This window comes from Leucoraja erinacea, chromosome 2 (assembly GCF_028641065.1).
Source record: "Leucoraja erinacea ecotype New England chromosome 2, Leri_hhj_1, whole genome shotgun sequence".
Taxonomy (NCBI): Eukaryota; Metazoa; Chordata; class Chondrichthyes; order Rajiformes; family Rajidae; genus Leucoraja; species Leucoraja erinaceus.
Window position 1 is genome coordinate 17,119,026 of NC_073378.1, and position 13,822 is coordinate 17,132,847.

The following is a 13,822-nucleotide window of genomic DNA, read 5'->3' on the forward strand; positions in this document are numbered from 1 at the left end:
GATGTTTTTGTACAATTTCCTCAACCTAGATTGTACTCGGTTACAGGTATAAAGCAATTCTACACTTGTCTAAAACTCCAAAATGACCGAAGCCCGCAATTTACTGTCGGCAATGTTAATGGACCGAGAAATTAATAGGCAAGGTCTTATTGGCAAACGCCACTGACAATGATTTCTAACCAGGACTCTTAAAAAGGCAATTGCTCTGAAATGCAGCATTACGTGTGCAGTTCAAATGCATTTGAACACCTGGTTTAAGGCAAATTGAAAAGTAAACATTCAGATCCTCTTTTGTACTAAAAGAATGCACCTTTTAAGACAAAGGTTAATATTTGTATAAAACGGTCTGCTTCACCTTACTCTCCCGAACTGCCGATAAACCCCTGGTGCTCATTTGTTGCAACGTTTTTTCCTCAGGGCATGTTCAATAACCCTTAACAACACATTACAGTTTTAATTAAAAGGAATATTGTCCCCGAAATTGGCAGTGTGTGATAGAAATGTGTTTTTAGTGATGAGTCAGTGCAGGAGCTTTGTTATCTCTCTTGTACAGAGCTGGGAAATCACTAGATTTCGACGTCTTCGTGATTCAGATGATCGTGCACTGAAAGGCTGTCATTTAGTGCTTTCATCAACACTGGTGACGTGCTATTTATAATCCACTGTTCCATTGCACCAGTCTAGAGCTTCTTAGGAAGTTTGCTTAAAAGGTTTGCTTAAAAAGAAATGTCATTTCCATGGACAAGGAATAAAATGTTTGATGGAAGAAAAGCCCAGACGCAGCGGAAGGACAAGGGGCAGATGATGTTCTGCCTGGTGTTTTAAGGGCCTGTCACACTTGGGAGTCATTTGCGTGTAATTTACGCAACATCATTTATGCGTCACGACGCACGACGCGCGCATGGTGCGTGGTGACGAAGGCAGAGACGCGCGGTCGCGCGCGGCGCCCCAGGATTTTGGGATGTACAAAATCTTCGCGCACCATCTGCATGACGTGGAAAATGATGCCCAAGTGGGACAGGCCCTTTACTCTTCCCACAAAACCGCGGTGCCGATTGAATCAGAGCGGTGAAGATGTAAGTCACAGAGTCATGCTGCACTGCCACCGGCCCTTTGGCCCAACTTGTCCGTGCCGACCAAGATGTCGCATCTAAGCTAGTTCCATTTTCTCGCCTTTAGACCACATCCCTCTAGACCGTTCCTATCCATATACTTGTCCAAATGAATTTTCAATAGTACCTGGCTCAACTACGTGCTCTGGTTCCATATACTCACCTCTCTGTGAAAAAAGTTGTCCCTCAGAATAGAAATCTTGCCATTCTCACCTTAAACTATGCCTTTTTGTTCATGATTCCCCAACCCCAGGAAAAAGACTGTGTATTCACCCTAACTATTCACCTCATGACTTTATACACCTACTAGACTAAGTGGGACCCGTTGGGTCCCATGTTCACATGGGAGGGCTGGTCCCCCGACGCAATGTTCCACCTCTCCACCAATTCCACCTCTCCACCAATTACTTCAACCCAAACAACCATTAGCAGTGCATTTTTACTTCAACCAAAACAACCATTTGCAGTGCATTTTTACTTCAACCCCAAACAACCATTTGCAGTGCATTTTTACTTCAAACCAACCATATTTTCATTTTCAAACCACATTAAGGGCACTCACAGTTGAGTAGACATGTGTTCAGTGTTATTCAGAGCTCAGAGAGACGTGACCCTCTGGCTTCCTCCATCTTGCAGAGACTGAGTGAGGCACACAACCTCCTGGTATTATAGTCCCTCCCCCTCCCTCCAGCAGGGGCAGCAGAGAGAATGGCTAATTTTAAAAAACCATTAATATCTCTCTGATTTGTTATCGATGGGAAAAATCATCTGGTCCCGGAAGGCGGAGGGGGGCTCTGAGTGAGGTGGCCAAACTTGACGGCCGTAGGTGGCGGCGTTCTCTCGGAAATCGCAGCACAGTGGGCCAAAAGCGGTCAAGATCAGACTTTTAGTAATATAGATTTAAGATCCCTCTCATCCTCCTGCATTCTGAAGGAATATCCTTGCATGCACATCCTTGCATGCCCATCCTTTCCCTATCGCTTGGCCCTCGAGTCCTGGCAACAACCTCCTAAATCTTCGCTGTGCTCTTTACAGCTTATTAGGTTATTAGCTTATTATATTATTCAGTTCTAATAAAGCAATTAAAGAAGATTATTTTGTTTTAAACTGATTTGGAAATCAAATGAATTTTGCATCCAGAGTGTTATTGAACTTATTCTCGGAAAACATGTTCCAATGGATAGCAGGAGCTTCACAGTACTGGATCATGGAATTCTGAGTGTCATTACACAATGCAGAGATTTGCACTCTATATGTTTAGTAGGTGTGTAAAGTGTTTGTGTAATAGTGTAAATGGATAAAAGGACACAAAGTCCTGGAGTAACTCAGCAGGTCGGGCAGCATCTCTTGAGAACATGGACAGGTAACCATATAACCATATAACCATATAACCATATAACAATTACAGCACGGAAACAGGCCATCTCGACCCTTCTAGTCCGTGCCGAACACATAATTTCCCCTAGTCCCATATACCTGCGCTCAGACCATAACCCTCCATTCCCTTCCCATCCATATAACTATCCAATAACGTTTTGGGTTTTGACCCTTCTTAAGTCTCGACCCGAAACATCACCTATCCATGTTCACCAGAGATGCTGCCTGGCTTGCTGAGTTTCTTCAGCACATTGCGTCCTTTTGTACATTAACCAACACCTGCAGTTATTTGGTCCTACAGTGTAAATGGACAATAAGTAATGAGTCGAAGAAAACTGAAAAACCCATTGGAAAGGCTACCAGAACTGCACGCAATACTTCATAATGACTTCCTGACTCTAATACTCAAAGCCCCAACTGATGAAGGCAAACTCATCCTCCGCCTCTAAGGTCTCATCTGAAAGGCATCATCGCCACCATTTCAGCAGCACCTCAGTCCTGCTTAGAAGCAGCAGTCAGGATTATGCCCTGAATTTATGCCTCAGAGGCATAAGTGGCTCGAGTGAGCCACGCAGATGTGTTTAATAGAAAACTCATTTAAGTCAATATAGTAAGTGGCCAGTCATATGCATTTTAGGAAAGGTGATAACTTTAGTCTGACAAGAACTCGATCAGTTATATGGCAGCTGAACAGTATGGATGGCAAGTACCCAGCTGTGGATATACACTGACTGAGTATGTAAATTCAGGAGGAGCCTCTGGCTAATATGCCTAAAGCAACATGCAGCATTTTGCAAATCAAAGTATCATCTTGTGAGGGTGTTCTTGAGTTGCAATTCTACTCCTGAAGAGCCTGTCTCCTTTATATTGTCACTTGGTAGCTATGGCAGGTGAACTGACTCTATACAAATACTAATAAAAAGGAAGGTACACAAAAAAGCTGGAGAAACTCAGCAGGTGCAGCAGCATCTATGGAGCGAAGGAAACAGGCAACGTTTCGGGCCGAAACCCTTCTTCAGAATAATAAAATAAAAAGGAAGATGGACACAAATGCTGGAGTCTCAGCGGGACAGGCAGAGAGAAGGAATGGGTGACGTTACGGGTCGAGACCCTTCTTCAGGCCTCTCGACCCGAGACGTCGCCCATTCCTCCTCTCCAGAGACGCTGCCTATCCCGCCGAGTTACTCCAGCTTTTAGTGTCTTTCAATTTAAACCAGCATCTGCAGTTCCTTCCTACTAATAAAAAGGAACGGCAGATGCTGATTTATACCAGTCATAGATAGACACAACATGTTAGAGTAACTCAGCAAGTCAGGCAGCATCTCTGGAGAAAATGGATAGGTGATGTTTCGGGTCGGGACATTTCTGCAAACTTCTTCACACAAAAGCTGACTGATTTCTTTGTACCTTGTATTTTGCCTCAGTAGCAGTCAGAGTAACAGGCAGAAATTTGCCTCACTGATCTGAATAAGTTTCAGCTACACCGTAATGCACAATATTGGAGCTTGTGCTCAATTCATTTATCTTGATGATGCACACTGTGTCTATTGCTAATATTTCTAGTTTATTGTTTGCATGAGAGATGAAACATAATATTTGGGGGAAATTAATTTTGTCTATATGCAAACTGAAAGTGACAAGCTTTTTTTTAGATTGAATATACATCATTAAGAAATAAGTGCCAGCATCAATGTACTGTTCATATGCAGGGATTCTTCGTGATATATTAGAATGGATCAGGTGACACTTAAATGCTTAAAAAGACAGATTTAATACACAGGCACAGTCCTTAATGGTTTCTTTCGTGTATAGGAGGTGTGAATATTCAGCGCTGCATGATGTCATTTGCAATGTTTATTGTTAAGGAAACACAATTTCAATGTGAAAAGAACTTTGCCAAAAAAATGTAGGCTGTCATGTGATTTATCTCCATGAAATACCGAAGAATCAATTATTACTGCTAAAGTATTTCAGGGCTACTCTTGAAGTGAGAGCTGCATTGAGTCTGGCAGGATGTCTTGACAATCCCAGCTGTGACCCTCACTGGCTAGGCTTCTAGGGGGCTTGTTTGGGAACAGGGAAGATGGAAATCGGCACACATCCCTGTCAAGCCAAGCTAAGTGGAATGCCCCCGTTGGGGTGGGACTCTTGGAAGTCCCCGGGAGCGCTGGCACGCGCCGCCGGGGGCTCCAACACCAAGACCCGGGTGTGCGACCTCGCATCACCCGGCGTGGCTTTAATGGCCGCGGGATAATCGCCATCGCCAGCCAGGGGCTTTGACTTTGACCCCCTGCCTATTTGTTTGTAAAATATATCAGAAAGCAACTTCCTCTTCTTGAATTTGTACCCTGCCATTTAGTCATTCAAAATGAAGGGTCAGCTGACAGGTGATAGTATTGGTGATGGTTGGCTGAAATGGTGCCATTGGAATAGAAATGTGCTAGTGGTAGGGGTGGAGTTGCATGAGGCGGTGGCTTTGAGTGAATGAAACCCAAATTATCAGGTTGTTGTGACGCGCACATGATGAGCGCATGGTGTGCATTACACACGCATGGCGTGCATTATGCGTGCATGGTGCGTGGTGACGTAGGCAGTGACGCGGATCGCGGGTGACGCCCCAGGATTTGGGGAATCACAAAATCTTCGCGCGCCACCTGCGTGACTCGCAAATGACGCCCAAGTGGGACAGGCCCTTAACCCTACATTCTTTCAGGAAGTGAAAGGTGTTGAGTTGCGACTTTGATCTTCAACAGTTCTTATGAGAAAAGTTTGCCTAGAGTGGTGTTGGGAGAGAATTGCTTTTAGTGAGGAAGGGTAGGGACAATCTTTGATCGAACTGTACAGGCTTTACCCTGCACTAAACATTATTCCATTGTCATGTGTCTGCACACAGTGAATGGCTCGATCGGAATCAGACATTGCTTTTCCGCTGATCTCGGTGCAGTGACAATAAACTAAACTAAACTACGTCTGGGTGGTGTGTGACCTGGAGGGGATTCTGAAGGTGGTGGTGCTTCAGTAGAGTTGCTGCCTTGCAGCGCTAGCAACGCCAGAGACCCATGTTCGATCCCAACTACGGGTGCTGTCTGTCTGTACGGAGTTTTACTTTCTCCCCGTGACCTCGTGGGTTTTCTCCGAGATCTTCGGTTCCTCCCACACTCCAAAGACGTACAGGTACATAGGTAAATTGGCTTGGTGGATGTGTAAAATTGTCCCTATTGTGTGCTGGGTAGTGTTAGTGTGCGGGAATCGCTGGTAGGTGCGGATTTGGTGGGCTGAAAGGCCTATTTCCACGCTGTTACTCTAAACTAAACTTAAACGATGAGGGCCTGAGCTATAGAGAGATGTTGGGCAGGCTAAGCCTTTATTCCCTGGAGCGCAGGAGGCTGAGAGGTGTACTTAAATCATGAAGCCAATAGATAGGGTGAATGCCCAGAGACTTTTACCCAGAGTCGTGTAATCAAGAATCAGAGGATATTGATTTAAGGTGAGAATGGTAAGATTTAATAGGAACCTGAGGGGCAACCTTTTCTCACAGGAGGTGGTCACTATATGGAATGAGCTGCCAGACGAGGTAGTCAGGTCCGGGACAAGAACAACATTTAAAAGTCATTTGAATAGGAATGTTTTAGAGGGATATGGGCCAAAACGTGGGCAGTTGGGATTAATGTAGATGGGGATTTTGGTCAGCAAGAATGAGTTGGCCAAACGGTTTATTTCCATCCTGTATGACTCTCCAAGCCTCCAAAACTAACAGCAGTAGTAAAAATGCACACACAGTATGTGTTATCCTTCAGTTTTCAATTTCCCCTTGTTATTGAACATTGCCTGCCTGCCTGCCACAAATGTCGTAGTTAATACCATTATCCAATTCTTATGGAAAACTCAGTTTCCTGTCAATGTAATAATAACACAAGAGACCACTAGGGACTGTGCCCTGTAGAACCTTGCCCTGTAACTGTGCCCCACATTATTAATCATATGCATTTTGCTTCACTTAATGACTTTATTCTATCCATGAGAAATTCATACTGCCAATGCAGTGTCTATTACAAGTTTAGGGATCTTTGAATGAATCTATTGAAGATTGTACATTCTGCTGTTAGATTTGTATTCAGCCTATCTCTGGGGTACCCTCTTCCTCTCTTTAAAGGCAGCTATCACATCCTCAGATTAGGAGAGGGAAATAGAAACAATCAAACTAATATTCAAACACTATAGCTGCACTGAAAGAGATCATTTGGCACCTCCCATCCATTCTGACCAAAAACTATCTTTGGATTAATCCCACTGTGTTGCTCTCGTGTAGATGTTAACTCTTTGTTAGCTTGGTACAGGTACAGAGTTCCAGTTCCAGTGTTCCAGACCTCTGCTACATATTAATGCCCCTGTCACACTTAGGAAACCTGAACGGAAAGCTCTGGAGACTTTGCGCCCCACCCAAGGTTTCCGTGCGGTTCCCGGAGGTTGCAGGTGGTTGCCGGAAGTTGCAGGTAGTGGAAGCAGGTAGGGAGACTGACAAAAACCTCCGGGAACCGCATGGAAACCTTGGGTGGGGCGCAAAGTCTCCAGATGTTTCCGTTCAGGTTTCCTAAGTGGGACAGGGACATAAGTAAAATGTGTTTTTTTTTAGCTCCCCTCCAATCCTTTTACTAATTAACTTAATTCTCTGCATCCTTGTTATTCAGCTCCACCTGAGAAACATAGTTAATTGTCATTCACCCTGTTAGACCCTCTCATCATTTAGAGACATAAGAAACTGTAGATGCTGGATATGGTCCCAACCTGAAATTTTGAATGTCTATTTCATCCACAGATTCTGTCTGACTGACTGAGCTATAGGGAGAGATTGGGCAAAATTGGATTGTTCTTTCTGGAACACCAGAGGTTGTGGGGAGACCTGATGGAAGTATAGAGCATTATGAGAGGCATAGATAGGGTGCACACACAGAATCTTTTTCCCAGAATGGAAAAATCAAATACTAGAGGGCATAGCTTTAAGATGAGAGGGGCAAAATTTAAAAGAGATGTAAGTTTTTTTACACAGAAGGTAGTGAGTGCCTGGACCATGCTGCCACATGTGGTAGGTGAAGCAGGTATATTAGTGGCATTTAAAAGACTTTCAGATATGAGTATGGATATGCAGGAAATGGAGGGATATGGGGATATGGGTTATGTTCAGGTGGATAAATGATGGTCTTGGTATGATGTTCAGCTCAGACATTGTGGCCTGAAGAGCCTGTTTTTCCGCTATACTGTTCTACGTTCTAACATGAGGAACCATTTTAAACTAGTTTTTGGTTTGGGTTTGTAATGCCCAAGCAGAATCAATAGTGAGTACAGACTCAATTGTTGTGCTCAACAGGGAGATAGATAAGAATCCAAACGAATACAAATGGCAGGGCAATGGGGAAAGGACAGGGCCATAAGATTGGCTGGATTGCTTTTGCACAGGGCCATCTGAGAATGGACCACTGACCTCTTCAGCTATAATATAGAGTGAAAGTCTTGTTACCCTGTACTGAAGATAATCATATGAAAGTCAGTCAGTCGTATCTCAGTTCCCCTTACTTATCAATAAACCAATAATTGCAACAGTCCCTTCACCTTACCGATGATAAGAAAATCAATAATTTGTTCCCTCTACAGTTTTTGGAGGATGCCAAAGGGACACCTCCCTGTATTCAACAATTCTGATAAAAGCATAAACATTGGTTTTACCATCAACATTCCACCCTTTCTTCTTTGCTTTAATACTGTCACTTTTAATTCCTTTTCCCTAAGCTGTGAGATGCTTAAAGAAATGATTACATTTTGTTATTCCAGGAAAAATAACTCATGCGGAGACCCATTAAAAGTGATATTTATCCACTAGATGAATCTGCATATTAATGATTGGATAAACGTTGCATCAAATAATCCCCTACTTCCGGTTCTTCTCTAAGTAAGCAAAACCTTTATTCGAACAATGTGGTACTTCATCACAATTAAGTTTAAGCAAGTTATTAACAGAAGTACATGATGCACTCTTCACATATATAATACAGTAGCTTTCAAACATCTCATTAATTAGTACTGGGAAGAAGTCACTGATCAACTTTATGCTCATTATTGTAAAATACATGAGGGACATATTAAATAAGGAGTTGAAGAAGGAACTGCAGATGCTGGTAAATCAAAGGTACACAAAAATGCTGGAGAAACTCAGCGGGTGCAGCAGCATCTATGGAGCGAAGGAAATAGACAACGTTTTGGGCCGAAACCCATCTTCAGACTCAAGTAAGGATCTTCGAATGTGTCGAGGAAAGTGATTGTAGAGGAGGGGAGGAGATGGCAAAATGCTCATAGTAGTAAGAAAATCAACTTTTTAAAGATAAGTCAAAATAAATGTTTTCATTTTTTATCTTTCTAGAAATAGTGTGCCAGATGTTTATTATGTTGATTCTGAATCCAAAACCGCAAGTTTCAGCTAAATTAGGTGACATGTCAGAAAGCAAGTGGCCCAGTAACAATAGCAGAAAATGATTATCCTTCATGGGATTAATAACGGTTATAACAATTATCTTCTGCTGAATAAGTTGCATCTGGCTGAGAGCAATGTAACAAGCATTGGCAACAGTCCTGGTACTGCACCTCACAGAAACCATGTCAAAAATGATGACCAATTCCAAAGCCTGGCTGCAAGCTCGCCATACTGGACTGCACAGATCTCAATAGCCAAGAGACAAGTCAAGTCCAGAGTTTAATGGAGGTACAAGAAACTGCAGATGCTGGTGTGTTGAGTAAAGCATAAAATGCTGGAGGAATTCAACAGCTCAGGCAGCATCTGAGGAGGGACCGGATATGCAACATTTCAGGTGGGGACCTTCTTCAGCCTCATTATTTCACTGTCATTTGCATCGAGACCAGAACAACACAATTCTTACTTGTTGCAGCTTCAGAGGTACATTAACACAACAGTACAATAAATAAAAATGACTACGATGAATAATACAATAAATCATCAGTAATACTAGGTGACCGCACCGTAATGGTGCAAACTGAAGTACATATTGCAACCTAAACAAATTCCATCATAGGTATTGCTGAGGTAAGATTGTTATTACGTTTATGCACATGGCTCAATTGCCCGATGGTTGACAAGAAGCAGCTGTTCTAGTACCTGGAGTTAATGGTTCTCAGGCTCCTGCATCTTCTGCCCGATGGTAGCAGCAGGATGAGAGCGTGGCCAGGATCTGATGGGAATGTGTGATGACTACCATGGAATTATTGGAGAATTAATAATGTGAATGGGTACTTAATTGTCAGAATGGACTTGGTGGACACAAAAGCCTGCTTCATGGTGTACGGTTCAATGACTCTGGTAGTAAATGTTGACTCAACCAACTTCCATGAACCAAGACCTCAAAATGATTTAAATGTGATATCATGAAATGGGACTGGATTCGAGTGGGACTGGATATCGTGCCACAGCCTTTAGACATGTGTGGCACGTATTGGGTTGGGATCCTAGGTGCACAGAAGAAATGGTAGAGGCGGGTGCAATTTCAATATTTAAAAAATGCTTAGACAAGTACATGGATAGAGAAGGTACAAAAAAAAGCTGGAGAAACTCAGCGGGTGCAGCAGCATCTATGGAGCGAAGGAAATAGGCAACGTTTCGGGCCGAAGAAGGGTTTCGGCCCGAAACGTTGCCTTTTTCCTTCGCTCCATAGATGCTGCTGCACCCGCTGAGTTTCTCCAGCTTTTTTGTGTACCTTCGTTTCTCCAGCATCTGCAGTTCCTTCTTAAATACATGGATAGAGAAGGTTTGGAGGACTATGGGCCAGGCACAGGGAAGTGCAACTAGTTCACTTAAGGAAATTGGTCGGCATGGATGAGTTTGGCTGAAGGGCTGTTTCATAACTTCATGCCTATAAGGGGTGACAAAGAGCATTGAGGAGGGCAAAGCAAAAAAAAACATGAAAGATTAGAGGGTAGTTGAGAAAATATGTTTTCAACCAAAGAATGATGGACTCTGGAACTCACCTGTAAATGTGGTAGAGGCACAGCTTAAAATCACTTGGATGTGCAGGACTACAGATGGTGCTGGAATGTGGGATTGGAGTGGGCCACCACAAGGAATTGCAGACACTGGAACCTCACCTAGAACACAAAGTGCTGAAGAAACTCAACGAGTCAGGTAGCAGCATCTGTGGAGGACATGGATAGGCGATGTTTCAGATTGAAGAAGGGTCTCGACCAGAAACATTGCCTATCCTTTTCCTCAAGAGATGCTGCCTGACCTGGTGACTTACTACGGCACATTGTGTTCTACATCAGATTGGGTAACACTTTTGATCGATACTTTGCTGCCATACATAGATTAAGAATACAGCGATTTCTATGATTCTATGAAAAGATCGATTGAAATTATTTCCTGCCACAAATTGTCTCGTTCTGCTGGTCTGGTGAGAAATCCACAGCCCTTCCTGCACAAGTAAAAGAAAGTGCAGAAGCAAACAACAAACAAAATTCACCCTCAGATGCTTGATATCCAACTTAAAAGCAGAAAAGCTGCAAAAGCTCAGCAGAGCAGGTAGCATTTGCACAGAGATAAACGGAATTAACTTTTCAAGTTGACGTGCTTTCGTCAGAAAGTTTCAACAAAAGGAAGTCCATTGTATCCTTATCAACCAAAAAATCAATTTTCAGATTCTGGCACTATTCTGTAGACCTTCAGGTTATGACGTAAATTCCTTGTGCCAAATTACAATGCCTTTTGCCCTTTCAGGGGGTGAGATTCAGACTCTGATCATTCTTTCCTTGAAAAATTACTTTCTTGATTCACTTCCATCTTTCTATCATTTTAAATATGTTGGTCTTTCTGCCCAGGGAAATGGATGCTTCATATTTACTCCATTTTGACCCATCTTAATTATTCCGTACTAAACCTCAGTAAAACCTGCCCAGCTTCTTCTATTCCAATGAAACCAACGCAAGTCTGAAAAAGGCTCCTGACCCAACCCGTCACTCATCCATGTTCTCCACAGATGCTGCCTGACCCCCTGAGTTACTCCAGCACTCTGCGTTTTTCCCTGTCTCTTTCATTATGATGAAAATTGCCCTGGAAATTTCCCCATAATTATCCTCTGTATCGTGACCTTAGATATCACATTCTTCCTGTAACACGAGTTCTCTGCTTAATTGCCAGCAGATATCCCTTGTTATTTGTCTTGTTATTTAAATGGTTGGTGGGCGATCCGTGCATCTGATGGTTACTGCTGGTTGTCCCAAGTTTAAATGATCCCTTTTATGCAATAACCAATATTTCTTCCAATTTAATGCTCCCTGTTAAAAAATTTGAACGCAATGTCAGATCACCAAAATGTTCCCATCTTGCATGGACAGCCGCAAATTAATTAGGTGAAAGTAACTTAGTAATAATTTTAGTTTTTGGATATAATCCTCATAGCTTTTGGTTGCACACCCTTGCCCCAAACTGTCCCTTGATCAGTCTGTGTGATCCATTTTTGCGGAAGGAAAATAACTGTGGTCTTTAGCGGTTCGTGCATCGCTACTTACCAAAATCCACAAGTTTGATGCCTCCCTCTGTTGTTAATAGAATGTTATTGCCCTTGATGTCACGATGAATCGTCCTGTTGTTGTGTAAGTGTTTCAGGCCCTGGAGAAGAATCGATGGTGACAGTCATAATATGCTTGCAGCAAATGAAACCTTCTGACTAATGAGCAGGAGGAGTGAGCCATTTTAATTCCAGTAGCTAACCTTTGTGGTATTTGCCTGTTTTCTGAAGCAAGGAGCTTATAATCTATGTAATGCTTCATTCTGAGCTAAAGGAAACTGTTGTTTGTTAAAATACTGCAATAAATCTTACCATTAGAGCTTCGTGCAGAATGTAGGCAATGATGGGTTCACTCATTCGCTCCCCTCGCTTTAATAAGCCTTTGGCAAGATCAGTCACAGAGCCTCCATTGCACAGCTGAAATAACAGAAAGTGATCGGTGACAACAACAATCTAATCAACTTGCATTTATACAGTGCCTTGAACAGAGCCAAACTTTCCAAGGTCCTTCGCAGAGCCAAAAGTGGAATGGTTAGCAAGATCAGTCCAGTCAAAGCGATGGGTATTAACATCGATCAATGCAGTGGGACGTCCTAAGGCAGAGAGAGCACAGAACAGATTATCAAATAAAATTGATCTCATACCTTAAAATGTTCAGGTAATTGTTATGGTAGATGAACAAAGTTTGGACAAGGAGACTCAATCAGGGGAGAGTGAGAGAGGGAGAATTTGGAAAGAGTTGGAAAGCCAATTCATATATCCAAGCAGATACCAATGGCGGGGGAATAAAAATAATGTATGTTGGGAGACAAAATGTGTAGGAAGGGACAGATCTCGACCCGAAATGACACCTATTCCTTTTCCTCAGAGATGCTGCCTGACCCGCTGAGTTGTTCCAGCTTTTTTGTATCTATGGTGAGAGACAAGATGGATAAGAGGACAGACTTGAAAGAGTGCAAAGATCGTAAATGGTTTTGTGGGATTGTGCAACTTCTAGATAGGATTTGTCCCACCCCTGTCCCGGGGTGGTTGGAGATGTCCGGGATGACCCTGGACTGACGGGACATCGGCCTGGAGCTGTGGCGGCCCAGGCTTACAACCAGCGCGGAGATGAAGCGCTAACTCCAGCTTAACTCTGCCTGTCCCGCCTGGTTAACCGACAGCCCTGGACTGACGGGACACTGGCCCGGAGCAGTGGAGTTAGCGCTTCTTCACCAGCCTGGACTGCCACTGCAACAGGCTGGTGTCCCGTCAGTCCAGGGTCATCCTGGACATCTCCATCTGCCCCGGGAGGGGACGGGGACGGTCCAGTAGTAATTCAACAGCACTACCCTGCCCAATCTCTCTTTATAACTCAAGAGTCCTGGAGGAACTCAGCAGTCAAGCAGCATCTGGGGAGGGTTTCTTCAGACTGATTGAAACAGGGGGGTAGAAAGATGGAAAGGAGAGGTGGCGGCAGGAAAAAGCCTGGAAATTGATAGATGAGAGATGGGAGGTGGGGGGGGGGGGGAAGATGAGGAGATTAAAGCCCCTGTCGCACTTAGGAAACCTGAACGGAAACCTCTGGAGGCTTTGCGCCCCACCCAATGTTTCCGTGCGGTTCCCGGAGGTTTTTGTCTGGCTCCCTACCTGCTTCCACTGCCTGCAATCTCCGGCAACCACCTGCAACCTCCGGGAACCGCACGGAAACCTTGGGTGGGGCGCAAAGTCTCCAGAGGTTTCCGTTCAGGTTTCCTAAGTGGGACAGGGGCATAAGTATTAAAGGCTCAG

The 13,822-nt window shown here is 43.6% G+C and overlaps 1 protein-coding gene across 1 annotated transcript in view; it reads right to left on the minus strand.

Annotated features, from left to right (window-relative positions):
• LOC129707303 (myosin-IIIa-like) overlaps positions 1 to 13,822 on the minus strand; it is a 90,795-nt gene that overhangs the window by 23,420 nt on the left and 53,553 nt on the right. The window contains exons 3-4 of the mRNA XM_055652244.1: positions 12,365 to 12,469; positions 12,054 to 12,153 (exon numbers count right to left, since the gene is read on the minus strand). Of these exons, the coding sequence (XP_055508219.1) occupies positions 12,054 to 12,153; positions 12,365 to 12,469 (205 nt within the window). The remainder of the gene's footprint in view (positions 1 to 12,053; positions 12,154 to 12,364; positions 12,470 to 13,822) is intronic.